Source organism: Rhagoletis pomonella, unplaced genomic scaffold, assembly GCF_013731165.1.
Source record: "Rhagoletis pomonella isolate Grant_MI unplaced genomic scaffold, Rhpom_1.0 Rhpom_scaffold_00011, whole genome shotgun sequence".
Lineage (NCBI taxonomy): Eukaryota > Metazoa > Arthropoda > Insecta > Diptera > Tephritidae > Rhagoletis > Rhagoletis pomonella.
In genome coordinates this window covers 1,433,714-1,461,251 of record NW_023458565.1, presented here as the reverse complement: position 1 = coordinate 1,461,251, position 27,538 = coordinate 1,433,714, and the positions used below count along the sequence as shown (strand labels likewise).

The following is a 27,538-nucleotide window of genomic DNA, read 5'->3' as shown; positions in this document are numbered from 1 at the left end:
GGGCCAGAAGAGCAAAAATTATGTGCATAAATTTTGATATGTACGTTCATACGTATGTTAATAAAAAATATGGAAGCACGTGCATTAGGGTGGCCCAAAGATGCATAGGAAAATCAGTTCTCTCTTTCATTTTCCTGCTGCCACTCGCCAGAACTGTAGAATATCGAAAATAAGGAGACAAGAACTTTTTTTATTTTGGGATCAGTTAACATTTAACGGTGCCGCTGGGCGAAAATACACTTTTTTGCAAAATTGCTAAAGGTATATTGTTTTTTTAACGAAAAAGTATTTTTTTCTTTTGAAACCTTCGAAAAATAAAATCATGTTGCATATTTACTTTTGAGATTTTACTGATTATTTGTCATAACGAGCGTAATGTGGTAAAGAACACAAAAAAAAAACAAATTTTGGTATATAAGAGGTAAGATTTTTGGTGCTGAAAAATATTTTTTAATTTTAAGGCTTAATATTCATCATAATTTTATGTTTTGAAGATCTCTGAAGATAAATATTCTAACTCGATCAAGAAATATTTGCTTTTAACGAATCTATAACAATTCTAAGAAAAAAATTTGTTTCTCTATATAAAATATATGGAAAACTTCAAAGTCTCGACGGCAGGCTAAATATTAACCGTTTACAAATTAAAAAAACATAGGTCTCCTGATTTTTGATATTCTTCAAAAAAACAAAAGAAATGTTGGACCACCATAACGTACATACATACATTTGTGCATTCATAGAAATTACATCAACAAATAGTACACGATATTGCCAGCTATGTAGATACTAATTATGAAATATTTGCTCATTTCTTTTTCAAAAATTTCTGAAGAGTAATTAACACACAGACACAGCAGAGATTGGTAGAGCTAATCCAAACAAACCATCTGCAAACTTTCCTATATACATATGTATGTAAGTATGTCTGTACATACTTATAGTGTATGTAGATATGTATGTTTAACGCATTAATTAAATTTCACCGCTTTTCAAAGCGACTGCTGCGCAATATAGTATAGGGATGTTGCAACATGCAACCGCTGTTGCCGGCAGCCGCCGTTGCACGCAAATATTTATGTATAAAATGATTACCAAAGCTATTTCTTTCTTCGCTTTTTGTTTTGTTTTTGCTGCTCTTTATCTTCTACTGAAATCAAGTACTCGTACACAAAAGCATAACAAACAAATCGGAGCAAAACGTTGAGGTTTGCGGTTTTTTCGGCTCAGCGAAAATTTAAACCGAAATTTTTAGTTCTGCACAGATGCTCGTACTTACTATATACATATAAATATATACATACATATGAAGAAGTAAGCTAATAGCAAAAAATATTGGAAAAAGATATTTTAGTCCAAGTAAACAGCAACAAAGGCATTGATTGCGCGAATTTAGGTCAGATCAACCATCAGTGCAATACCACCATCACCACCGCCAGCCACCAGCATTAGCAATGCGTGTGCGCAATAAAATCAAACGAACGTCCCACTGAACAAAAGTGGAAAAATCGGACGCTGTTCACAATTTGATGCTATTAATTTTAAAGGACAAGAAAAAACTTTTGTTCCGGAGAAACCGAATTTCCTCGACACATACCGAGCCCTAACCGTCGAAAAGACGTAAGCGAAATTTTTTTCTTTAATTGTCTTTTTGATGCAGAAAATTTCCTAGAGCATCTAGGTGTGTTTCTGCATCAAAAAAAAAAATTCGAAATAAATTTCGCTTGCATCTTTTTGGCCGTTAGGGATCGATTTATATAAATGTAAACCCGTTACAAAATTATCGCAGTTTTTGAATATTTCAAAAACAACACTATATGGGATGTAGAGATGCCGCTTTCTAAATCGATTAAATTGAAGATCGATTAAGCGAGCCCTTCCGACTCGACTTCTTATAGATTTTTTAATTCCGACTCGATCCGTAAAACGATCGAAAAAATACGAGAATCGACACTCAATTTTTTGCTAAGTTGATGCAAATCGAATTGCATGGGAAAATCCCGAAAATTTAAGGAAATTTTAATTTAAGGTTGGTACAAAAAAATGAATGAATTCTTTAATAGATGAGTATTTCATACATATGTATATATATCAACAGATTTGCGTAAAATTATCGTATGTAAAATTTTTTACGAAATTCACTTTTTGATGCAACTTTGTTTTACAACCCAGAACGCAGCACCTGTTTAAATATTACGGCATAAATCCCAATAGTTACCCCAAAAATTTACTGTAAATTTTAACGTATGTGACATTGAATTTTTTCTTGTATGCGAAATTATCATATGTGCTAAGCAATCAAAACGTAGAGACCTTTCTACAAAAAAAAAATTGCGTTTAGTTATATTTCTCAATTTTCTCAGCAAATCTAAACTTTGGTATTGATGGTACTAGCCAAGTCAAAGAAATATATAAAACACACTTTCCTGTAAAATTTGGTTTATGTAAGATGCGATAATTTTGCGCAAAGGGGTCGATATGACATATATGTGACCTGGTCTACGAAAAGGGAGCTTACGTGCGAAAACTAGTTTTCTGTGAAAAAGCTGTTAAAAGTAAGCAACTCGTTTCGTCAGTTTCTCATTATCTCGTTAATTGTTCTCCGCACCGGACGTCCAGTAAGTGTTGTTGTTGGTCCAGTAAGTGTTGTTGTTGGTTGGAATATTATTATAGTTCATCGTGTAAGTTGCTAGTGTGGAACATTTAAAAAAGTAACACTTTCTCTACATTTTTAGTACACTTCTAAGCAAGTTAGGATTTTCTGCTTTTCACCACGTGAAAAAGCATCTCATCTTCCATCCGAATCAACCAAAAAGTGAAAATTGATTTTTTGACACCTAAGCCCCCTTTCCGTAGACCAGGTCACATATGTACATATGTTGTTTTGATCCTCAGTATTGACAATTTTCTTTTTGTTTATTTCGTATTCATAAATTTTTTATAATCTGATTATTAAACTATGTATAACAAATAAAAAATTAACAAAGACTGTAACTAAACAAGTGACCAGCAATTTGTTTGTTGTCGTTGCTAAGCAGTTTCATCATATCAAAAGGAAGAGTTAAATATTAGGTTTATTCGCGTATTGATAGTTTTTGATAACTATCAAAAACTATCAGATTTTCATGTTCGCGTACACAAAAATCCAGCAAAGTAGGGGAAATTGAGAGACCAAATTGACATTTCATTCTGATGAAAAGCTGCTACCTTCTGCTGGAAAATTTTTGCCAGCAAGAAAAACAGCTGATCAAAATCATCTGTTTTCAATTTATGAAAATATGGAAATTTATTTTAGATTTAGATTTAGATTTATTATTGTGATTTTTAAGTTTGAAATAACTTATTAGAACTGCAAATGTATCGGAAGAAAGCAAATACTCATTTACGCATGTTTGATTAGAAAATTGCTTCAGGAGAACTTTTAATTTACATTCTTTTTATGTTTTTTGTTTTATGATTTTGCATGTAAACAAAATTTCGATCAGCTATACTAAAAACTTGCAAGTTTTTGCTAGTTTTGCGTTCGCGTACTTTTGCTAACATTTCTCTCTTTGAGAGAGAACAGATAAAAATGCATTAGAATTTCGCTGCTGAGAGTTTTCCGCTGGAAGAATGCAACTGTTTATACATAGAGCTGGCGAAAAATAAATAAAACAACCTGAAAAAATCTGTTTAGGTACGTAGGCTTTATTGGGCTAGTGTATATATACTATACTTTTTAATATAGCGGTTAGTTTTGAAATAAAACATAAGTGTGATCAAAGATAAAAAATAAATCGAAAAAAATTTAAGAAAAGTTAAGAATTTATGAAGTTTCTGTGCTCATATCGTTGTCTTATCGCGTTTTCGTTTTTACAAAAAATTTTGCCTTCTCATCGCCCTCTTCTTAGTGTTTGTGCGTAGAGGGTAAAGAGAATGTTGCATTTTTCGGTAGAAACGAAATCGGCATTAATATAGTATGTAGAAAAACCTTAACTCACTTTTTTTTTAAAGTATTTATGGATCGATAGCTACCTAAAACTTTTCGATAACTCTAGTTATTTAAAACGTTATGAGTAATGGATGTTTTAAAAAGTACTTGCAATAATGTTTGTAATTTCAGTGTTGGTCAGATGGTAGTTTTTTTGTTTAATTAAGAAAATTAAGTAAAAGTCATTATTTTGCAAAATATATGAATCGATCTTGGGACACAGATTCATTTTTTTGACGATTTCCTCCTGCAACGATTATTTTTATTTCGATTCGAATCGATTCAGAAATAAATTTTTTGTTTCGATGTGGCATCTCAAATAGTAAGTGGATAATCCTCTCTATTTTTTCTTATTTTCAATACCACGTTATGTATATAATTGACATAGTGGATAATCTCTACATACATTGGATACCTGAAGCCTAACTAGTCACGGGCCCATCTCTCCCGATTGTGGGAATGAAAACACGAACAGTGCTGGATATGAGTGACTGTTGATGATATGGTAAGGGGTAATGAAATCTTCACTAACTACAAAGATAATGCAGAATGGTTTGATTTCCATCATACCTAAAGGGATCACAATTCTGATTTTGTGTGAAATAAAGTATCTAGGTATATAATTCTGGATGCCAAGTCTTTGGCAAATCGTGGGGTTAGTCACCAAAGGGATCCTCCAGTAAACCACTATGACCAGAGCCATTATCAGCTATGCGTCAGAGTGAAATTTGGATGCGCTCCACAGCAGTTTGGTTCATTGGGATGTGTCTGGGGATATATGCCTTGCAATTTCCTTTAGTTAGCTGCTGGATAGCATTTCGCGCCTTGCGGCTTTGCTATTTTTGGGAGCATCATAACGAAACGATCTTTGAGTACATACAAGTAATCAATGTATGCATATGTGTGGCATATACATAAGTATATATACATATAAAAATTCCAAGCAACGCGCATGATTTTCTATGTGAAAGCTCACAAAAGCTGGCAAACACGAATACCTCGAAGTGTTTGTTATTACGGGTAAGTATTTGTTTTGGGTTTTTTTTCCTTCTATTTTTTTTTTTTAATACAGCAGCACCCGCTTTAGTCACGCAATCCAAGTTCTTCCTTGCTACCCTTTCCCACAAAATAAGTTGTAAACAACTTGAAGAGAAGAAAGCGGATCCAAACTATTGCCTTAGCGTATGCCACGGTCCAGTTAGTGAATTTCTTTTCGATGTAAGTAACTTTTTATGGTTTGCCTTTTTCTCATTCATTTCTGCATTGTGTTGTTCTTTTTATGCGCAGATTTCTTTCCAGGTCTCAATTTCGAGTGAGCGATTTTTGGTTTTGTTTGGTTAACTTCAATTGTAGCTAATGAATTTATGGTGTACTTGCACGGTGCGCGGTAAACAAACGGAAAGCATACAAATAATCTTCATAGCAACAAAAACAATTTTTGATAAAAGCTTAAAAATTGTTTCGTTATGCTAGACACATTCCTTTTAAAATAATACAATAAAAAGTGTTTAGATTTTCCTCTTATAAACCTACATATTACATGTTTGGTTACTAAATAAGCAGATAATTTTTTCCATGTATGTAGATACAAATGCAGTGGCCTCATTTAAAATAAAAAAAATATTAAATAAAAATAGCTTACGAAAAGCACTGATCTATTCTCTTCTTTTTTAGCAATATGCCACTGTGTCTAATTTAAGTAAACAAAACTTCCGGAAAGGCTGGTGGAAAATTAGAGCTTCTTCAAAGAAAAATTTTGCAATGTAAATAAATTGTGCTTTTACTCGTTTTTCTACAAAATGTGTATTTTCCCCATGCATGTATGAACATTAGGGTGGTCCCAAAACAAATGTGAAAAAGTAATGTCGGAATTCTAATGTTCTCACCCTCTAGGATTGTTCTCTACCGAAAAAATGATACCCTTGTTTAATTTTTTATTTGGTAAAAATGGCAAATCAATATTTTTCGATCGGAAAATTCTTTTTGTTTTCAGAAGACTTCTAATAATATTACCCAATTGTCCCCCCGTTGCAAAAACGAAGCATATTTTTTTCAATATAGAACGATAGAAGGGGGTAAGGGCATTCAAATTCTAACTTAACTTTTTTTTTTTAACCACCTTAATGTATATATGTACATAATTATCTGCATAGTTCAGACATCACCAGACTGTCAGCAGCAAAACGTCTCGTTCCACATTGCCACACAGCATGACGTACCACCGTGCCACCGTGCCGCCTAGTCGCTACACCGCAACGCCTGTACGCCAATTGAAGCGTGGAACATTTTATTTATCTGCCATCTAATTGATTTGTAAATTCAATTGTCCAATTTCATCACCAAAATAATGGGTTAATATATGCACATATGTATGTATGTATATTAGGTATTATGCTCGCTTTTTTTTGTTTCAATTTGTCTGCATGTTCTGGTAATTGTCGCACAGCTCCCAGCCGTGTAGCTTTGGGGGCACATGGCAAGCGGTGAGCTATTTTCCGCAAACAGTTGCGTGTAAATATTCCGATGATGTCATGCAGGTGGCATACAAAATGTCAAAATACAAATTAAAAATAACTATAGGGTTATTTTACACTTCGTTTATTTTGTCATTACGATTGTCGCGCTTTTGATCTCAGTAAAATATTTTAATTCTCATATGTGTAGCACATAAATATATGTACATATATGTATGTATGCATTAATGAATACCAAATTTTATCATTTAAACTGGTTCCTGTTTCAAATAAATTGAGTAAAAAAAATTTATACATGAAAACCCGAATTTAAATACAAATTATACAGTCTCCTTAATTTATCTTATAAATATGTATTGTTCAACATAATCAAGTTGTTGGAATATCTATAGTCCGTGTTTACAAGGCAAGGCAAAAGTCTAAAGACAACATTCCAAATATAAACACTTTTTGTATTTAAAATACATCTAAAATATGTAGTTGAAAACTATTTTTTTTTAAATATTAATAACACTAGTCAAAAAGAAATCTGAACTATGGAGTTTGACCATCATTCTTTATGTAAACTATAAAAAAGTATAACCGTTTTTGAGATTTGAAAAAAAGTTCACCCATTTATTTCAGAGTTTTTTTTGGATATAATTGAGCAATACTAAAAATTTTCTTACTTTAGGTTAGGTTAAACCTACCTAATAAAAGCCTCACATAGACAGACATTTTTCTCCATAGTGTTACCAGATTCATACACCAGCTATTCTTTTTAAATTTGCTTTCGGCAAAAACATCATTATGAAAAAATGTCCCTACTGATAACCAATAATGATTGTCACAGCCAAGTTACTAGTTATTCAGTATAATGTACTCAGGCGTATGCGTAACTTTTTGTTCTCAATTCAATTGACTTGACAGCCAGTATCAAGAGTTATTTTGTGGACTCTTTAGAAAAATTTCTGTCGAAAAAATTACTTTGGATCAGGTTCATAAATTCGTCCATCTTTTCAAATCCATTTGAGGCATATAATGATTAATTAATTATTAGTAATTGTAGTGTAACAGTAGGTTTGTGGCACGGTCGAGTGGCACATCGGCATGCTGGTGGTTCCTGGCAGAGCTCATCGGTTGGGGTGGGTCCTTGCACACTCGCCTTGCCTACGCTACACTAACAAATAAAGTTCATGCCGAATAATTTATAAAGAAATACGCAAAAAAAAATATAAAAAAACTCGATGGCAAAAAGATAGCAGAAAACGCAAGGTCCAGTCCTGTCAGGCGGAGTCTACCCACCCTCTTCGGCGTCCAGTCGACGCGAAACCATGGGCGTTGTGTTGACTCCTCTGACCTTACAACGCCCCCTTATCCTGACTAAGTCCGTTGGTCAGTCATCCCGTCCTCCTATGTCAATTTAGTCCTATTGTCCGTCATTACCCCATGTCCCCTGCTGCGCGCGAGCGCAACACACACACACCAAAATTAATAAATTAGAGCCTCATTTCCATCATAACACTCTCATCCGAACTTCATATGTTTCTTCCTTTATTAACAATTCAGTCTTAGATACAAAGCCCTGAGCTCAACTTAAATTAAACTACCCTCGTATCACTAAAATTTTCTTTCCTGAGAATAACGCACAAATATCCAATTGCCATTTATATATGTACACAAGTATCCATTCATGAGCATATGTACATACTCAAGTGAACTTTTTATCGTATATATAAGTATATATATATATATATATATAAAAAAAATTTTTTATTTCACTTTTAAACACCTTTTTTTTGCACATTTAATAACTTTCCGCGATTACTATCGGGTGATCCGCCGTACTAGCGATACTATTCCTAGTACCGACACGATAGGCTAGCACTTTTATGTATAAGAGAACTTATGAATATACGTATGTAAGGCTTTCTTCCCCCCCCACAGAGGCTCTTCTCCGGGATGCTGGTACCACCATCGAAGGAGCGGACAAAGTGAGTGAGTACTTGTTTTAATTTTATTTTCTCTCATGCATATTTCGATACATGCTTATGGTTTGAGCAGTTATACATACGTATGTACATACTCAAGTGAACTTTTTATCGTATATATAAGTATATATATATATATATATATTTATATACATATATATATAGATGAGCGAAAATTACAATTTAATGAAAGAGTTGCGAGTAGAAAACCAGTTTTAGCAAGATTGTTGTTGTTTTTTTATTCAGGGATAAGTTTAGGGTTCGATTAAGTAAGTAATATTTGCTTTTCTTGCATGTTCCCTTTTGGGGGCCTTCGTTTATTTCTTTTATTTTTTTGAATTAGTTGATTTATATTGTTAATAATACCTGTCTAAGTATGTACATATGCTCATGAATGGATACTTGTGTACATATATAAATGGCAATTGGATATTTGTGCGTTATTCTCAGGAAAGAAAATTTTAGTGATACGAGGGTAGTTTAATTTAAGTTGAGCTCAGGGCTTTGTATCTAAGACTGAATTGTTAATAAAGGAAGAAAAATATGAAGTTCGGATGAGAGTGTTATGATGGAAATGAGGCTCTAATTTATTAATTTTGGTGTGTGTGTGTTGCGCTCGCGCGCAGCAGGGGACATGGGGTAATGACGGACAATAGGACTAAATTGACATAGGAGGACGGGATGACTGACCAACGGACTTAGTCAGGATAAGGGGGCGTTGTAAGGTCAGAGGAGTCAACACAACGCCCATGGTTTCGCGTCGACTGGACGCCGAAGAGGGTGGGTAGACTCCGCCTGACAGGACTGGACCTTGCGTTTTCTGCTATCTTTTTGCCATCGAGTTTTTTTATCTTTTTTTTTGCGTATTTCTTTATAAATTATTCGGCATGAACTTTATTTGTTAGTGTAGCGTAGGCAAGGCGAGTGTGCAAGGACCCACCCCAACCGATGAGCTCTGCCAGGAACCACCAGCATGCCGATGTGCCACTCGACCGTGCCACAAACCTACTGTTACACTACATAATGGAATGATTAGTAGTCCGTTTTTATTTAGTGAGATGAAGTTTTGTATATTTCCAGGACCGTCATCCAATGACTTCCCTACTTGTACACCTACTATGTCCCTTACTGCTAACGGTGACCATCCGTCCTGTTTTATTAACGGACAGTCCTTTACTTTAACCCCCTGTCCTTTATAATTTTTTTCAAAATAAAATACGCCTTTTGTCCTTTATTTCTCAAACGGTCTTTCAAATCAGCTCCGGATTTCTCAGAGGCCAATTTTTAAGGGTTTTATTTAATCGGTATTCTTTGTACAATCTATAAATCACAAATAATTGGTAATACTGATAGGGCAATTTATTTAATTGAAAAAATTAACTAATAGTTAGTCATTTTCGTAGAAAAACTAACATACTTTGCGCAAAATTCAATATTTCGAAAAGCACAGGAAAAGTTATGCCCAGGATCGTGTTGCACGCTGAGTTTCCAGTTCCATTAAAAAAGAATACTAAACCTCCGCTGGCTTCGTCGTTTAGTATGAATAATGACAAATGCATTTCGGTAACAGAGGATGACGAGGTCCTTGATAAGGATTTGATTTCATTTTTCGGAATCGGTTAAATAATATGGCCACCGTAAGTAACCTCGTTCTCTGTCTTGTTTGTTTACATCTTCCTGGAAGCATGTATCGACAAGAACTTCGCAAACCCACGCTCTAAAGAGTTCATGTAAACCTACTACTCAAAAGTGTTCATTTTCTGTGTAAGATTGTTATTGCCTTAGAGTGAAAATTAAAATAATCCTGGAAAGGAACACCGCAAAAAAAGCTTGCAAATTATCTCCTTTGGGACTGCTTTCAGGCTCTCCCTAAGAGCATTAGCGCACCGCACAGGGAGACTAGTAATAGTCTATAATAATAATTTTTCTGCAGGAAAATAAAAAAATTAACAAAAAAAGCGATAGCTATCACATTTAAATATTTATTCAAGGACTAAAAATGGTAGTAATTTTCACATGCTTCTAGTATAAAGGTCTCTGTTTTGAAGCTTATATTTTTCGATCATATTCAATGATTATAATCTTTATAATCATATATATCATCATCATAATCATTATAATCATATTTTTTAGGAATAATACCATCGAGAAAATGAAACTCCTCAAATAACGAATCAATATGATCAAAATAGTATAAAAATATTTTTGACTTTTACTATAAAGATTTTTATATCCGTTTAGCATCGTCGCCCGCGCGCCAAAAACATGAATGTGTAAAAATTAAAATTTCGGGAAGGCAAGATTGAAATTTCTTTTCACGAGTCTTTACTCTACTTTTATGCACATGAAATTGTAAAATATGTGGTTTCAGTGTACGCATGATATTCTGGGTTTTGGTATAACATAGAACATCAAGTCAACCCAATAACTCAAAACTGATAAATTTGCACATTCATGCTACTGGAATAAGGGTGACGTAATGTTTAAAGTGGGAAGTCTACGGAACTTTTTGAATTGGTGAATATGTATATGTAAACTTTATGAACAAAAAAGAAAGGAACAGTCCAGCGCCTTCGTCTTGGTGTGCAAGCTGTATCGGAGATACGGCCGCTAAATTTAATCGTAGAATACGTGGTATTGTTAAGAGCACATCCAAGTCAAAAACGGAAGCACACACTCAGAAAAAAATATCGATAACAAAAGCGATAATAATATCGATAGCAAAAACGATATCAAAATCGATAAAAACATCGATAATAAAATCGATGACAAAATCGATAATATATCGGTAGCAAAATCGATAACAAAATCGATTACAAAATCTAAAAAAATCGATTGAAATATCGATAACAAACTCGATCAAAAATATCGTTTATTATATCGATAAGTTCCGAAAATATCGATAGCAAAATCAATAACAATATCGATTAAAATTCCGATAACGATATCCATAAAAATATCGATAACAAAACTGATGAAATATCCCAGAGAACCCATATCCCGAAAATGAAAGTTTAACCTGCAAATCGTAAGTTGCTAGAGCACTTTAAAGGCTCAAAATTGACCCCAAAATAAACCAATATTTACCGTTGTTTCTACGACATAAACCGAATTGGTTACTTACAAAAATGAATCTGTCGATAGGTTTGGAATTATATCTTTGAAACGCCACACTTCACTTTGAAATCGCTTCATTAGTTCTCGTGCAATAAGCGTTTTCGTAAAACTCTAAAAATTACAACTACAGCATTTGAGCATAGCCTCCATATCGAAACATAAGACGTATTCTACGTCAAAAGTCATGTGAAAGCAGTATATCTTATGCTAGTTTAAATCAATTACTAAGTTAACAAAACTTACATTTTTTTTATAATTTATTATCTAAAAATTACACCACAAATAGTTATGACATAATTTATAAAACAAACAAAAGTGAAAACGATACATGTGCGATATTGCAACAGATGCAATGAAAGTGTAATTTAATACGAGGGAAAACTGGGCAAAATTAATGAAACCTTATACGTATAAATACATACATACATATCGCACACGATCTTCAAAGGTGACACAACTCAAAATTACACGTTCGTCAGAAAATGCGAAAAACTACTTCTTAGCACATGGTAATCATATGGGCAGGGAAGACTTTACTATATGTTTTTTCAACAAATTATAACAAAAAATTGCTTCAGCTTTTGCTGAAAGGCAAATAAAATCTCTGTGTACATTTTTAGCGAATAATTTAAAAATGACAAATTTTGAGTTGTGTCACTTATGAAGATTGTGTGCGATATGTGTATGTATCGTAGTATACTAATCTATGTACATACATATGTATGTATTAAGGTAGGGTGGTATAGACGCCCTAATTAAAAGTTTGTATGAGGCGATTGGTTATTTTTATCCCAAAAAAAATTTAGGCATAATTAAAAAAAATTTAAATCTCAAAAACTTCGTTGGCTAGCGTACTTTCAACACGTTTCCAGCTCCAATTATAATTGAGTCCTACATTTGCATGGATGGCTGCTGTTATGGGGCAGTTGAAAGTACATACATATGTAAATAAAATATTTGTTTGAGCAGCGCTGGCATAACTATCTGCATGCATATGTATGCATGTATGTAACAATAGAATAAGCAAATTTGTACATACCCATTTCGGTGCTATTAATATTCATGTCGATTTGTTAAGTTTTTTCCTACTTCAAAACTTAGCTTCGAATTGAAAACAATGGATAATACATACACACATACATAGCAAGAATGTATTTAGCCAGTATGTAAACAAATAATATTTATCTCTCGTTTATAAGCAAACACCTTTGGATTGCACCTGGCTGGCGGTACTATGCATATACATATGTATGTGTAGAGTATGTTTGTGTGTACGAGTATTGTGTTTATTTTTCGTATTTTTTTATTGCTTGTTGACTTTCGCAGCAGCTATTTTGCTTGTGCAATTAATCAATTTAAGCGGACACGCAAAGTTCGCGCCCCACAAGTGGAGTGGCATAAAAAAAAAAAAAAAAAAAAATACAACAACGTTGCCATTGAAAGTGTAGCGGGTGTTTGTTATTACTTTGGCCAACTCGTTGATTGACACACTTGAAATTTTGTGTTTATTTTTTCACTTAATCTTCTTACATTTGCTCTATTTACCACTGTTAAATCTTGTTACACTGCCAGATGGTAGAATACATGGCCATTAAGTTTTATAAATTATACAAAATAAATATTGGCGTTCTCATCTTTGCCCATTGTTTTGGACGAGCGCTGCTCTAATTAGCAGTATTTATGTGTGTTGATATTTGCTCACAAGTGGAGTGACACACAATTTTACATCACTTCTAAACTCCAAATGTCTCTTTTACGATCATCTTTTCAGAACAGAAATTAACTCGATGTTTGCCGGCAGCAACCGTTTTACAGAAAAAGGGAGATCAGACCTGGATTCTCTCGAGTTTCGTTTAGTCCAAATATATTTTCTAAATGTCACAAAATTCACCCGAACTTTCACACTTAAACTATACAAATAAGTAGATTGTAAAAATTAAGGTCTCGTGGTATTTTAACTAAATTTTTGTTCGGCATATAGTGGATCAGATTAGCTCAGAACTAGCCATGTCTATTTCAATAGCTCCTTGTTGGAGTGCTCTGTGACTGGCGAAGTCAAACAACATGAAAAGTTGAGAATTTAGGTCCCCGTCTTAGGATTATTTATCCATGTAACGGTGGTTAAATTCACAGCCACGAACTACCGAATTTATCCTTTATCAAGTTCTATAAGGCTATACGTAGCTCCTGAAAAAGACTCTTATAAAGCGATAATTACAACATGAAAATACTGGCGCTGGCGTCTTTGGGCCTAGGCTTAGGAAAAGTGTACCAAAAAGAAATTTTTGTAATATAAATCTGTGCCCGTGAACGTCTTTAGACGGACTAATGGAGCCATGTAAGACAACCAGGCTGCGTAAGAGCATTGGAATCTTAATAAATAATATCGAGTTTGTGGAGTAGGCAGTTGCAAAACCGCACTGGAAAAACTAAGCAATCATAGCAAGATTAACTTTATGTGGGTCCTAGGGTATGAGGGCTTTGATGTAAACGAAAGGACGAATTGCAAAGCACTCCGCATACTTTATAACCCTCAGCCTTACCATCGTTCAACCAAAGGACAATATGGTTGCATACGTCAAAGGGTGGAAAGCAATCCCTCTCCAAGAGCAGTTGCACGACTACTCAACGTTAGCTTGGATGGTCCCTCTCACCAGTTCGAACATTTTCTACCTTCCAAAACTTTTCAAAAATGCCCTACTCCATAATTTGGTTCAAAAAGGCCTTGGAGAAAGAATATCGTCGTCATCCAGAATCTGAAAGTTGGTACAACCCAAATGTCGAGCTTTATACGTAAATAGTACAGCGTATGAGTGAGTTATTAAGGGTGAGCACAATGGATATAGCTAGGTTGCAGCGCTGGTATGCCCTAAGGATGCTAATGGCTCGGAACTACATAGCTCATTTTGAAGTATCTGATTGGCGCTGGAAGCGGCAGAGCGATTCTAACCGAGTCCAAAACAAGACGCCAGTCATTGCTTTTCTGTTTCAACTGATGCCAAATAGATATGTCAAGTAGAGCCAAGTCCCTCTACTACTTGCCTTTTCATCGCTGAGGAGGCCTTCCTCCTGCTCTGCTATCAGCGCTGAGTTAGTACAAAGTTGTGATATTTCACCAAGTTAAAGTTGTATTTCCCATTAGGTTCAAGGTAGCATAGATTGACGGTTATCGACCAGTTGAGATGAAGTAGCCCGGGGCCACTCTATGTATATTTTAATTTCGATTATGCAAAAGTAACAGCATAAACATATTTCAGGCTTTTCGATTTCCTATTTCAGAATATTTCAATGCCAAATAACAAAGCAAGAATCTCTATTATGTATACTACATATCCCTGTGGGGATAGTCTAGTTCTGAACTGGCGCGCTTCTAGGACCATTAGACCCAGTACTGGTTCGCGATAAATCTCTTTTGCATGCAATTAACTGGCGAATTTAATATGGCGATGTCCTAGGAAGTGTCAATTGCCCCCGCTGCATCCCTTTTTCGTTAGTTCCGAACTAGTTCTAAATTCGTCACCTTAGATATATGTGGATTTTTAATGAAAAAAGTTAAAAGTACCACATTTCGCTGATTTTGAACTGGCGGGGATCTAATTACTGTCGGACTGGCTCGTTTTTGGCGATAAAGATCTAGTACGAAAGTAGAAATTTGATTCACTAGTTCGCGTTTTCCCTGCAGGGATGTTCTTATTCAAGTCATATGAATCAATATGTTAGCGTATGTGTACATAAATATGTTTTTTCAAAACATATGCATACATTTTTTCTCGCGCATTCATACGCTTTTCAAATAAATTTGGTATTGTGTTGAAATATGTTTCCAATTTTTTTTTTTTTTCGTTGCCAAATTCCAGCAAATTGTTGCATAATATTCATTGCTGCTAGTACGCATGAGTACTTGAAATAAAATCAAATTGTTTCTATTAGTCATATAAATATTTTTAGTTTAATTGCAAACATATGGAGGAAAATAAATACTCGCAATTTGAATAGCTTTGTGATTTTCCTAATTTTTCATAGCTTCACGTTCGCCTAGAAGTAGATATGTATTCACATGTATGTACATATGTACCTGAGGACCTTTAAATATTTAAATTTGATACATGTCTGCAGCAAAGGCTACATATTTGTAAATATTTGGAAACTTTTTCGTGATATTAGTAGCCATGCATTTGGAGTATCTTTGCAACGAAAATAGGAGCATATGAATGTATAAATTAATTTTAGAATTTTTATGGCTGCTAATTTAGAGCGGCGTGCATACATATGTACATTAGGGTGCGGCACTTTCAAATCGTTGCTGCTTTTCCAACGGAATTTGTTATATTTTAGTACTTCTGCCAACAAAGTATTAAGATTTACCTTAGCTGGTCCCATTTGAAAATACCTCTAAAAATCGTGTTTTTTACAAATAAAATTAGTTTTTGAAAAAATTTTTCCCCAAAAAATCACCGTGGATGATAGAAGAGCATCAACTTCCGCATAAAATTTTGAAAAATTTTATCAACAGTATCAAAAGAATAAGATTTTTGAAGGTATTTTCAAATCGGCCTAGTTCACGTAAATCTTATTGTTTTTTTCCGAAATATTTTGGCAGAGATCTTAAAGTATAATAGATTTTATAATACCGTATGGAAACCCGCAACTTTTTTTGGTGATGCACCCTAATACACATGACTTGCTTCTGTCAATGCATTAATATTTTGGACTTGTATATTTCCTTGGTCGGAACTTTGTGCTCAAAATCAATAAAATTTTAAGTTTGGGTTCGCTGACTTTAGTATAATACCGCAATAAAGCTGTTACTACTTTTCTTCTTTAATCGTGTCTGAATACGTTGTAGTAACTTTAAACTCTTCTCATCATGTGTAATTCATATTATGAAGAGTTTGCATAAAATTAAAACAAAAAGTGTCTCACAGTAAACGAGATGGCAGCGAAATTTATAAAATTCGCATTTTGAGTAATTCGAATTCCAAATTGAGCCGATAGTTATTGTCCCATGTTTATGACTTAAATACAATACTTTGTCAATCGCATAGTAAAAGCTAAACGGTTTTCTCTGTTAACACGCAAACCCTGCACTGCACCTCTTCAGAAAGTTGTTGCTTAGGCGCAGAATTCGTTAAGAAGAAGTAATAAATCTATTGTATTATTTTTTTTCTTTTGCCTGCCGCGAAAACTTTAGAATGCTACCAGATTTTTAGTTAACACAACTACGAATTCAAACCAGAAGGGCATGCAAAAAAAGCTATCTATGTCAGCAATAACGAGTCCAATATGGATAGCGGTGTAGGGACAATAGTTTATTTCGAACAGCTTCGTATCGTTCAGTCGCCTACTCAAATCAAATCTAATCCAGTTAAATAATACAAAGTGAAGCTCCGCTCGATGACCCAGTCAATGTACATCTCTCTTGTCTGGGTTCCCGGTCGTTGTTGGATGAATGTGTACAAGTGATACTGCGATGGTCTTCAGGAAAATACGAACTTAAATTCCCGTGCTTTTTCGGAAATAAGAAAGGAAGAGATGATTAGTGATTAAGACTTGTATTGTAGCACGCAAACTTTTGCCGGGCAATCCACTGCAGAACAAGAAAAGTGGATCTGCTACGTATATCAAAGGTAAAATATTAAGAATTCTAGCCACTAACTATCTCCGCTCATTGGCCATTAGGAAAACATGCTTTTAGAAAAGAACTTCCTTACAAAAAATATGGCGCAGATGTTAGTTGGATGGCAGCCGGAAAACTGTAGTTCATTTCTTGTGCGAATGCAGGAAGACATAACGCTTTCGATAAATTTATAGTGAAGCTAGTTAGTCAGTAGAGAATAAGAGGCACTGCTACTAAGAACATCTTTTGCATTCCTATGATAAGTCTCTAACCCCGACAGCGCGAAATATATACACTATCCCTTCATGATAGTAAAGGGTTCCACTATGAATGAATTCCGGGGTTTCAGACTGATTCTGGCCAATGCTGGACAATAATGTGGAATATGCTGCAACGCCTCTTCGGCTTCAAAAAAAAATGGCATTCCATCTACTTGCTCTGGCCAGTAAGTTACAAGTGAGTGCGCTGATCATTATGACCTGTAAGGTTTCCTGTGAGCAAACTGCCGTTGGCTCTTTTCAAAATATGTATGCCGATTTTAGGGAAAGGATAGAAGAACTTGGCCTATCTAACAGCAAGTCCTTAGTGAATCTAATTTTCTTTGTATCGCAACACTTCCATTTGCTAATTAAATTCTGACTGACTACTCGGCAAGCACTGTATTCAACCGATTTATCTTTTTAAACGCGCTGCAGTGTTTTGCAGTTGTCTAAAACCTTTAATGTAGTTTTGCAAGGAGTCGAAAATTTTTGCTGCTGCATAACTTTGCAATATTGCTTTTCTTTGCCTGATTAGCACTTTATTATTATGATAAGCTATGAGCAATGCGACCTATACGGTGGTCTATTGTGCGTGGCATCATATTTCGAATGGATTGAGTATTATACCATCTACGTGAGCGAGTCTGCACTTCTACAAAGACATTCGCTTGCTCAGATTTCAAACCTGAGGATTAAGTTGAGTATTGGCATCATTGATTTTAAAATAATCTAGTTTAAACGTATCCAAATTGTAGACTTCCCGAAATTCTCCGCTATAAATGCTGCTTAAGTTGAGCAAAAGCCAGATAAGGGCCCCTTTTTCCGGCGCGTCCGTTGTTTAGGTACATCTGGTACATGGTGCCAGGAGACCAGACGTGCCAAGCTTTTGAATACTAGACCAAAGCCACCGCATTAGTTGGCCAGATCGTTGTTTGGGAGATAAATTCTCAAGACCAGCGAAAATGCCTTAGAAGCTTTGTTGGTAACCGGTGTGAGATGTGAGCTACCATTAATTACACCGATACACAAAAAGAAAGTTCGAATCTGAGGCCCGTTTGACTCGTACACCATAAAAATTTCGAGTAGAGACTCGAAATTTAGGAGGTATACGAGACAAACGGACCTCAGATTCGGATTCGGTGGGTCGAAATGCCGGTGCTATTTATCGAGTGTTTCCTCCAGAAAATGTATTGTATTGTATATGGGTCAATCCACGTCAAATCGACCAAGGCTTAGAATCGACCATTTTTGATTTGAATGAATTTTTACTAAAACTTTTCTTTTATCATATAACGAAGGTCTATCAAAGGAAAGAAGGTATTTTTTCGCTCAAAGGTATTCAAAATTCTACATTTCAGAATTTCCGGGACTTTGAAGTTTTATTTTGGGAATGTCTCAAAAACTATTATAGTTACAAAAATGGGTATCTTCTCGTTTTTTACATAATACCTCAACCTGATTTTAAAAACTATTGAAATTTTCTATAAGGTGGGTTTTTTAAGAAATGAATTTTTAAGCTCTAAATAAAGTCATATTAAACAATTTTCGTTTAATTAAAATTTATTTTTAATTTAGAGTTCGCAAATAGTTTTTTTTCTAAATTCAAAAAGCTCATATTTAAAAAAAAAAAACACTTCAAAATTGCAGGATCTTTTAAGATCAGTAAGAGTTATTGTATAAAACAATTTTAGGTAAAAAAAAGTTTTCGCTCTTACGATTCTTTTAATTTTGAAATTTTGTAAATTTTTAAGAATTTTAAATTAAAACACAGTTCATACTCTAACAAAACCCTAAACCCAAGGTTAAAATGGTTTAGAAAATAAAAAAATGCAACAAATTTTCATCCAAAATTTAAACTTTTTTCTCAGAAATGTTAGAATTTTTTTAGGTGTGCAGGGTTATAAGCAATTCAATCTTAATGTAACAATGAGCAAGTTTCAAAGTTTTAAATGGGGGTGCTATTGATATATATGACCGATACTATACATCACGAATACCTAAAACTATAAATTTTTATTTGAATTAGGTTGTTTTTTGCTAGATGGTTCAATTATTTTCTTGTATCATATTATTTAATGTAAATTCCAACGCGTTTTGATTCTTTCAATAATAGACGATTTTACCAGTTCCCAATTATACTGTACTATGTACCTCCTAACCCACAATCACGCCACATTAACGACCTTGAACTCTCCTCTTTTTCACCTTTTAATGATGCCACTGCTTCAATACAGCCGTGGTAAATAACTTTTGCTTTCCATATATTCTCTCAATTTTTTTTTTTTAGCAGCGCGCCTTAATTATTATGGATGTGCAAATGTAGCTATGTACATACATACCTACTTATATACGTACATAGATATGTATATGCAAACATAGAAGTGTTTTTTTTTGCAAATATTTACTTCTATTAAATGCAGACCAACGCTTCAATACAAACTAAACAACACTTTACGAAGATACTTATGTATGTATTTATGTACATTCATTGTATACTTTATAAAAATTTTCTGGCTTAACGTGTCGCCAAAGAGTTTTGCTTATTTACCGCAACTCGCCCGCAATCGCCATTTGACTTGGCCTGACTTTGCGGTCTCAAACGATCGGCTATGTCTGGAAGCCAAATCTATTTTATTTTTGCGTTTTATTCTAAAACAAGTTTGTGGTTCTTTAAAGTACCTACTCGCCGTTTGACTTATGCGCACAAGTTTAGATGTACATATGTATTTACTTCAAATACTTCACAAAGCTTCCTTGTTTCAAGATTTGGAAACTGGTTTGAATGAGTTAGTTTTTTTTTGCGTTTTTTTTTTTGTTTTTTTTTTTTTGTTACGCTCATTCTTCTTGTTTATTTAATATCGTTCGACGTTGGCAAGCTTTAAGGCCGCATTTAATTGCCTCATTTACAGACATTTGTTGGTAAAAATTTTTAATTATGTTTTGATATTTGCATTTTTAAAGCTCATTAATTATACAAATAGCGTGCAAATTAAACTTGATCAAGAGTAGTTCAGATCAGGTTAGGTTAAGTTTGACATCCGAAAAGAAAAATTAGTTTTTCATATTACTAAATAACTAAGGAGTGGGAAAAAGTAAAGGGATAGGGAAAAAAGTATGTGAAAATGTTTGCAAATTGTTAATTTATATTGATCTCAGACCTCAGAAGTCATCTCATTCATATGTATACGTAGACCCTTAAGATTTAAGGTTAAGATAAGATAAATTTGCTAAGCATGTGCCTATACACCCCGTGTAATAATTATAGGCGCACCACATAACATAAGCTGTAACAATTTATCTCGTTGTTATTTAATTTTAGTTATTTTTTATAAAAATATGGTTTATTCTTTGACAAATACCGAATAAATCAAAGTTTCAAACTATATGGAATATTGAAAAAAAACTTTCGTAAAAATTTTCAGTATAATAAAGTGTAAGTCTGAAGTAGCTAGGACTTACAGTTGATTGTTAGCATTTTGTTTTGTTGAAGGTGTTGCTCACTTTGTCCTTATAAAAAAATGACTGACGCTGTCAAAAAAAAAAATTCTCAAAAATCAACGGTAAGTCCTAATTACTTCAAACTTGCAAATAACGATTATTTTTGGAATTTCAACCCAAAAAATCATACTGAAATAGAACTTTGGCGATGCGTTGGCGCACTAGGGCAAAAGAGAAGGCACGCCCCTGTTGCGCACTTTCGCTACAATTATAACGAGTTGTCCCTTCTTGTTATCTACGTTCTTTGATACTATGTGAAAGTGTGAAGCCCTTTACGGACTAAATGAATGGATTTTATGTGGCTTCAGACTTAGCAAATATATCATTGACCGAATTTTCGCACGCACACTACCTTTTCTTCGATTCTGAAGCCGCTGAAGCTATAGCCGCAAAACTAAATTTGCAAGGGCTTCTCCGCGTCGTTCGAGACCCAACGAGGTTTCAGACAGGGCATGTGACTCACTCTCGTGTGTTTTCTTCCATCTCAATTCGTGCTGCCTATCTGAATCGTGACGGCACTATATACATACATATACCACGCCGTCAACGTAGCATTTTCTAGCTAAGAGAAAGATGCAAAAGAGGCTGATCTAGCGGTAAACGAAATCAAAGGCAAAAAGCACCTTTTTGATCAATAAAGGTGTTATAAAGATTACACACAATTGTGAGATTTCTATCAACTCAAATTCTCTGAAAATTTCATATTTGCTAATAGAAATCTTGACGAACATTTCTATATTTGTAAAGATTTGTATCCAGATACATATGTAAATATGTGTATATCTATTTATGTGCATAAGTAATTATTTTAAGAGTCTGAACTTCAGGCTCAGAAGTTATGGTTTTTTATCCGCCGCCTCCATTTAATTTTTTTATTTGTTGCAACTTGTTACTTTTGCCACATGATTGCACTTAACACATTCGACTTAGAATGTCAAAACGATGCACATTAACGGAAAATAAATAATAAGACTTACCACGGGCATATAAGCTCGTTTACATGTTCATACACGTACATATAAATACATATAAAACTACAAAGCTGACAATATATCGATGTGCGTGCTGGTCCAGTTGACTTGTAGAATTGTTGAAAGGTTGTATATGGGTTAAATCTGAGGCATTGAAATCATTGTATGTATGTATATTAGGGTGGTCCAAAAACTGTAAAGTCAGAATTGTAATGCTCTCACCCCCTAGGATTGTTCGATATCGATAAAAGTATACCCATAATTTTTTTCATTTTGAAGTCAAATAAATATTTAGAGGTCGCTCAAGGCGCTCAAAGTTTTCCATGTATTTTTATATGGGAAATATGAAATTTTTCGTGGCAACGGTAGAGAATTCTTGAAAATCAATATTTTTCGATCGGAAAACTCTGGTTCTCTTCAGGAGACTTTCAATACAAATAAACAGAGTTTTCTGGTAGAAAAATATTGATTAGTTAACTATTCCATACCATTTCCACGAAAAGTTGTTTTTCCCCCATATAAAATACATGGAAAACTTTGGGCGCTTTGAGCGACCTCCAAATATTTTTTGATTTCAAAGTAAAAAAATAAGGGTATATATTTTTGGTATAGAACAATCCTAGGGGATGAGAGCATAAAAATCCGACTTTACTTTTTCCACATGCATTTTTGGACCACCCTAATGTATACACTTACATGGTAACCATATTTGTATGTATGTATGCATGCACTTGAAGTTATTGCGTGGGCAAAACGACGGACACTTGAGCGACAGTTAAGCGGATACAGGAAAGTTCATTTTATGTTTGGCTTTACAATTGTTTGTTTGTTTGTGGCAACACTTAACTTAAAAGAAAGCACTAAACGATGCATTTTAAAGCCCATTGACATTTTCTCGTTTCCTGAATGCTTGAACCATAAAATGTGAACATGTACTATGTATAGCGAGCAATCATTGTGGCAATCCGTTAAGCTAATTTTTTGGCAGACATGCGTCTTGAGCTCGAAAATTTAAATACTCGAATTATGAACATCGGTTGTGAGTGGTTCATTCTTTTAGAGAGATATTCATGGATATAAAAAAAGTTATATAGAAGCTAAGCATTATGCTAGGACATATGTATATATGTGTGCCTCATTCGATGTCGGAGATATCGCATTTTTGTGTAGTTCATAAACTAATTATTTACCTTTTGGAAAGCAGACACTTTTTCTTGCGCTTTACCATTGTGTTCGTGCCAAATTTACACACAATTGGGCCGTGTTACAATGACGTTCCCATGTCACCGGAGATATTTTCAACAAGTCTTACCTCGTTACCTGTCTATTTCTAGTGCTTCGATATTAAATTTGATTTCATATTGGACGTAGTATGGCGTGTCACCGCGACAAACTTATGCCTAAAGTGGAGAAACTAGTATTTGCGATACTACGACCAATAGTTTCCGTGAATCTCGTCGGGCGTTTGAAGTGATCAAAGGTATCGCAGTCCGCACAGCCAATTTGCAGGGAAGATAGGAAACTGTCTCTTCTTTCTCATAGCTTTTCCAGTTTTTGCAGGATCTATGAATCAGTACTACCAGGCATTCGCCATGTTGATCTAAAGAAAATCGCCAGCTAAAGCTATAATGATGTCAGATATATCCTACACTACAGTTGTCCGGTATTTGAAATGAATAGCGAAGAAATCGCTCCTGGAGACTTTTTTATTTACGCAGAAAAAGTGGTACTCACTGTACGCTCAGGCCTTTGATTAGTTTATATTTGTGAGCTAATATGCAAAAAGGTACTTAATCTTTTTCCGGACTCTGCTTTAGACCCGACTTAGTCCATTTTATTTAGCAGTTTATTATATCGCCCTGTGGTCGAACTTTGGCCCCTTCCTGCGTTCATTACATGCGTCACATATTGGAAATACAGATATATACATCACGGCTGCTTCTAAACACCTTACGAAAAAAAACAATCATTCGGTTCAAAAATATAGCAGAATATGGTTCCCAATTGAATGATGCTTGCCAATTTATAAATTGATTTCTAGATTCCAACTTCACATGATAAATGCTGCTTCCCAACAAAATGAAGTGTCTCGGTCTGATTCAAAAGTACTGTTATCGTGGAAACCAAATAATGATGAAAGAATTAGACATGGGCGCGGGATATCGGGAACCACAATACTGATTTCACAATGGCCGGGATGTATGGTATCGGGAAGGCCTTTAAAAATTTTGCGGGCGGGACGAGAGCAAAATTCATTCCCGACGCTCCCGATAAAACCCGCAATCTCCGAAAATTCGGAAAATCTTCCTTAAAAACGTCTTATGAAATAATAACTTTTTTATGTTTTATTGACACGAAAACGAAAGGCAAGGCCATGGGCAAGGCAAAAAAAAAATAACCGGAATTTGCCAGATTTTTTATTATTTAAGATTAACTTAATTTCGGAATAGGCGGGATCGGAATTGAAATTTTTGTCCCGTGCCCATCTCTAGAAAGAGTTCAACTGCAACAACGGATTTATATAGTTTTCGCCGCAATATTTTAGCCGGATGGAATGCTTCAAAGAGATCTATGGTGGTTATGCAGCTAGAAAGTATGCAAAGATTTTTATCGATTTTTAGTTTTTGGTGGGTAACGTACCAGTATTTAAATTAGTTTCATGTCCACTAATAACACAGTGCAAAATCTTTCTATATTCTGAAAAAATAGCATCAAATGTTAACTGCTCTTGCAAAAGGCGCTATCATACTTATTTATAAACTTTCAAAAGTCTTCATCTTCTGATGAACTGAGAAATCTGCTTTAGGTCGTATAGACTGTTAATGTTATTAGGCTGTTATTTATCCAAATTTTCCGGTAATAAAAAAAGGTTCAATTTAAAAGTTACTTGTTGTCATAGTCGTCTTTTTTAATTTATGGCTCACTATTATAAAATCACATATTAACTTTCTTTTTTTTTAAATAAGGTGACTTTTGGAGCAGTTCGGTTCGTTTAAAGGAGCTCTGTTGAATTGCATAAAATTTGCAATTTCGGAAATATGTTGACTTATTCCCTTTGGTAATCAACCGATTCAGCTAAGGCGAAGTGTATGGGTAGATAGATATTAAATTGAGGTATGCACTGGGGCCCTGTTGTGCCCTCTCCTCATCAGAATACTTCATCTAAGCCTACATCCCTCAAGAACAGCAGCAGCACCTTCGGGGGTAGGGAGTGAATTTGCTCAAGCTGTGGCCACATCGAGTCTAGTCTTCTCTCACAAGGTGTAGGGGTACGAGTTAAAGTTTTGATCATTAACTTATGATCTCTTAGTAACATAGAGTTCATCCATGTTGGGATTAACTACTACATACCCATTTTGATGATTTTTATCCCTCCACTTCCACTCACAATATCAATGAAACATGGCAGACCAGAGCAAAAAAAGTTAATAACACAATTTCTCAAAGTCAGATAGAAAGATTGGTGTTGGGGACTTTTCCACAAAGAATACACTATTAGATTCAAGACCTCCGGATCACTGTAATGTATTCCACTTTAGAGGTAGCTACCAGCAAAGAAGTAATCTTTAGAAGCTTAATAGAGTAACAGCTTTTGGCGATTTCATTCTAAATACTCTGAATATAAAGTGAGAACTTGGGAGTTAAACTCACTGATCAAGCGTAGCAAATAAGTCAGGGAATGCTTGGCTTTGTTTTCTTCTGAAACAAAATACTTCACCTATAAGCTTTTTTGGGTACCAAGTCCGCAAGGCGTCCTCGCGTTTATCAAATTTTTTATAACGTATTAAATGTGATCTAAATGAACTCAATAAAATCGCGGAATTTTTAATTAAATTTTATATAAGAGCTTAGATAAAAATATATACATACATAAAATCTTAATTTGCCTTATTCTTGATAAAGAAACTGGAAGAAAAATTTACGTTAAACCAAGGTATACGACTCGCAGCTTCAAAGAAGGAAATTCTGGGACATAAGCATTTGAGAGATGTAGGGAGCAAGGGGATTTATAAAGAAAAAACTTAGTGCAAAAGTGTTATTTAAAAGTTGTATGTATATTAATACGGATATTTACAAGTCATCTTAAGCGTCGTAACGTCTTAAGTTAAAAAAAATTATTTAAATTTAAATACCGGTTAAAATATTTTTAGGCGATTTTTGATCACATCAAAGTGTTTTTAAACTGTCAGAAAATAAACCATTTTAGCCGTTATTTTACGTAAACAAGTTTCACGACCTCAAAGTTAATAAAATTTTTTTAATACAAGTTTTACGACTTTATTAAAACATTACGACGACTTGTGAATCCCCTAGATATGGGTTTTCAAATATAGGGCGCATACATATTCAACTTTAAGCCAATTTTATGTTCATTCAGTTGTGCTTTAAATTAGTTACTTATATACTCTCTTTGCACTAAGTCCTGTACATACATACAGTCATGCGAAAAACAATAGTGACACGACATTTTGATCACTTTCGACTTTTTTTTTGTTTGTTTTTTTAATGTTAAGATATTATATTTTTATATTAAAAAGGCAGCTGTTTGTCTAACAAAAACAAAAAAAGTGTAAATTTCAAACTTTGTAGAAAAATTCAACAAAATTTTACAATAACAAGAAACTTTTTATTAAGAATTTTTAGAAAAATTCTAGGTGTGCAGTTTTAGAGCCCAATAATGAAGTGCAAGAATTTGCGTTGAATTTGATAATTTTTTTTTTGCTGACGGTGTCACGCATTTCCTTCCATACAAAATATCGAACCCTAGCCGCAAAAAAGGTATAAGCGACATTTTTTAAAAATTTCATTTTTGATGCAGAAATATTTGCACAGCTTCTAGCAGCTTTTGTGCATCAAAAATAAAATTTTGAAAAAAGTACGCTGACATATTTTATGCGATTAGGGCTCGATATGTTCGGGACTTTTTTTTTGTATGTGAGGATGAAAACAATAACAACATAAAAAAAATTATCAAAAATCAACGCGAATTCTCAGCCACTTGAAACTTACATTTTGTGAAGCAAGAATTTAATTAACTATAAAACTGCATACTAATAGCTTTTCTAAATTTCTTAATAAAAGATTTGTTACTGTTATAAAGATTCGTTGAATTTTTCCAACTTTCCTACAAAGTTTGAAATTTGGACTTATTGATTTTTGTTAGATAATTAGCTGCATTTTTATTTAAAAGCATTTTAAACGTTAAACAGGCAAAATAAAAAAAGTCAAAACTGGTCAAAATGTTGTAACGCTATTATTTTTCACATGACTGTATCTACATATATGTATCTATGCATGTATGCAATTCTCTATGTTCTCTTACTTGCAGTAACGCGATCACCAGCTGTATGGGTCCACAACGCACCACCACTGAACCGATTGTGGTGGCACGCAATCCAATGCCGGCACTCGCGCTGCCACCACCACCTCCACCGCCTTCACCACTGCACAAGCTCATATCCGATGCATGTCCAATTGTTGCATTTGTTGTGTTGCTGCCGCCAATAGTCGCTATGGCATTGGTGCTGGAAGCGCCGGTCAATAAGCCAAGACCAGGACCACCAACACTACCACTGCCGATGCCGCCGCCGCCACCGCCGCCGGCGCTGGGCGTTGGTGAAACCGATGACGATAGGGTGGGGTAATTGTAATTGTCATGTT

General features: G+C 34.5%; 1 protein-coding gene across 4 annotated transcripts in view; it reads right to left on the bottom strand.

The window, feature by feature from the left end:
- LOC118747280 (titin homolog) overlaps nucleotides 1–27,538 on the bottom strand; it is a 202,163-nt gene that overhangs the window by 161,794 nt on the left and 12,831 nt on the right. For 3 of the 4 annotated variants that reach the window (XM_036481280.1, XM_036481282.1, XM_036481283.1), the window contains exon 2: nucleotides 27,201–27,535. The exons of the other annotated variant lie outside the window; for it this stretch is intronic. In XM_036481280.1, the coding sequence (XP_036337173.1) occupies nucleotides 27,201–27,535 (335 nt within the window). The remainder of the gene's footprint in view (nucleotides 1–27,200; nucleotides 27,536–27,538) is intronic. 4 annotated transcript variants of the gene reach the window in all.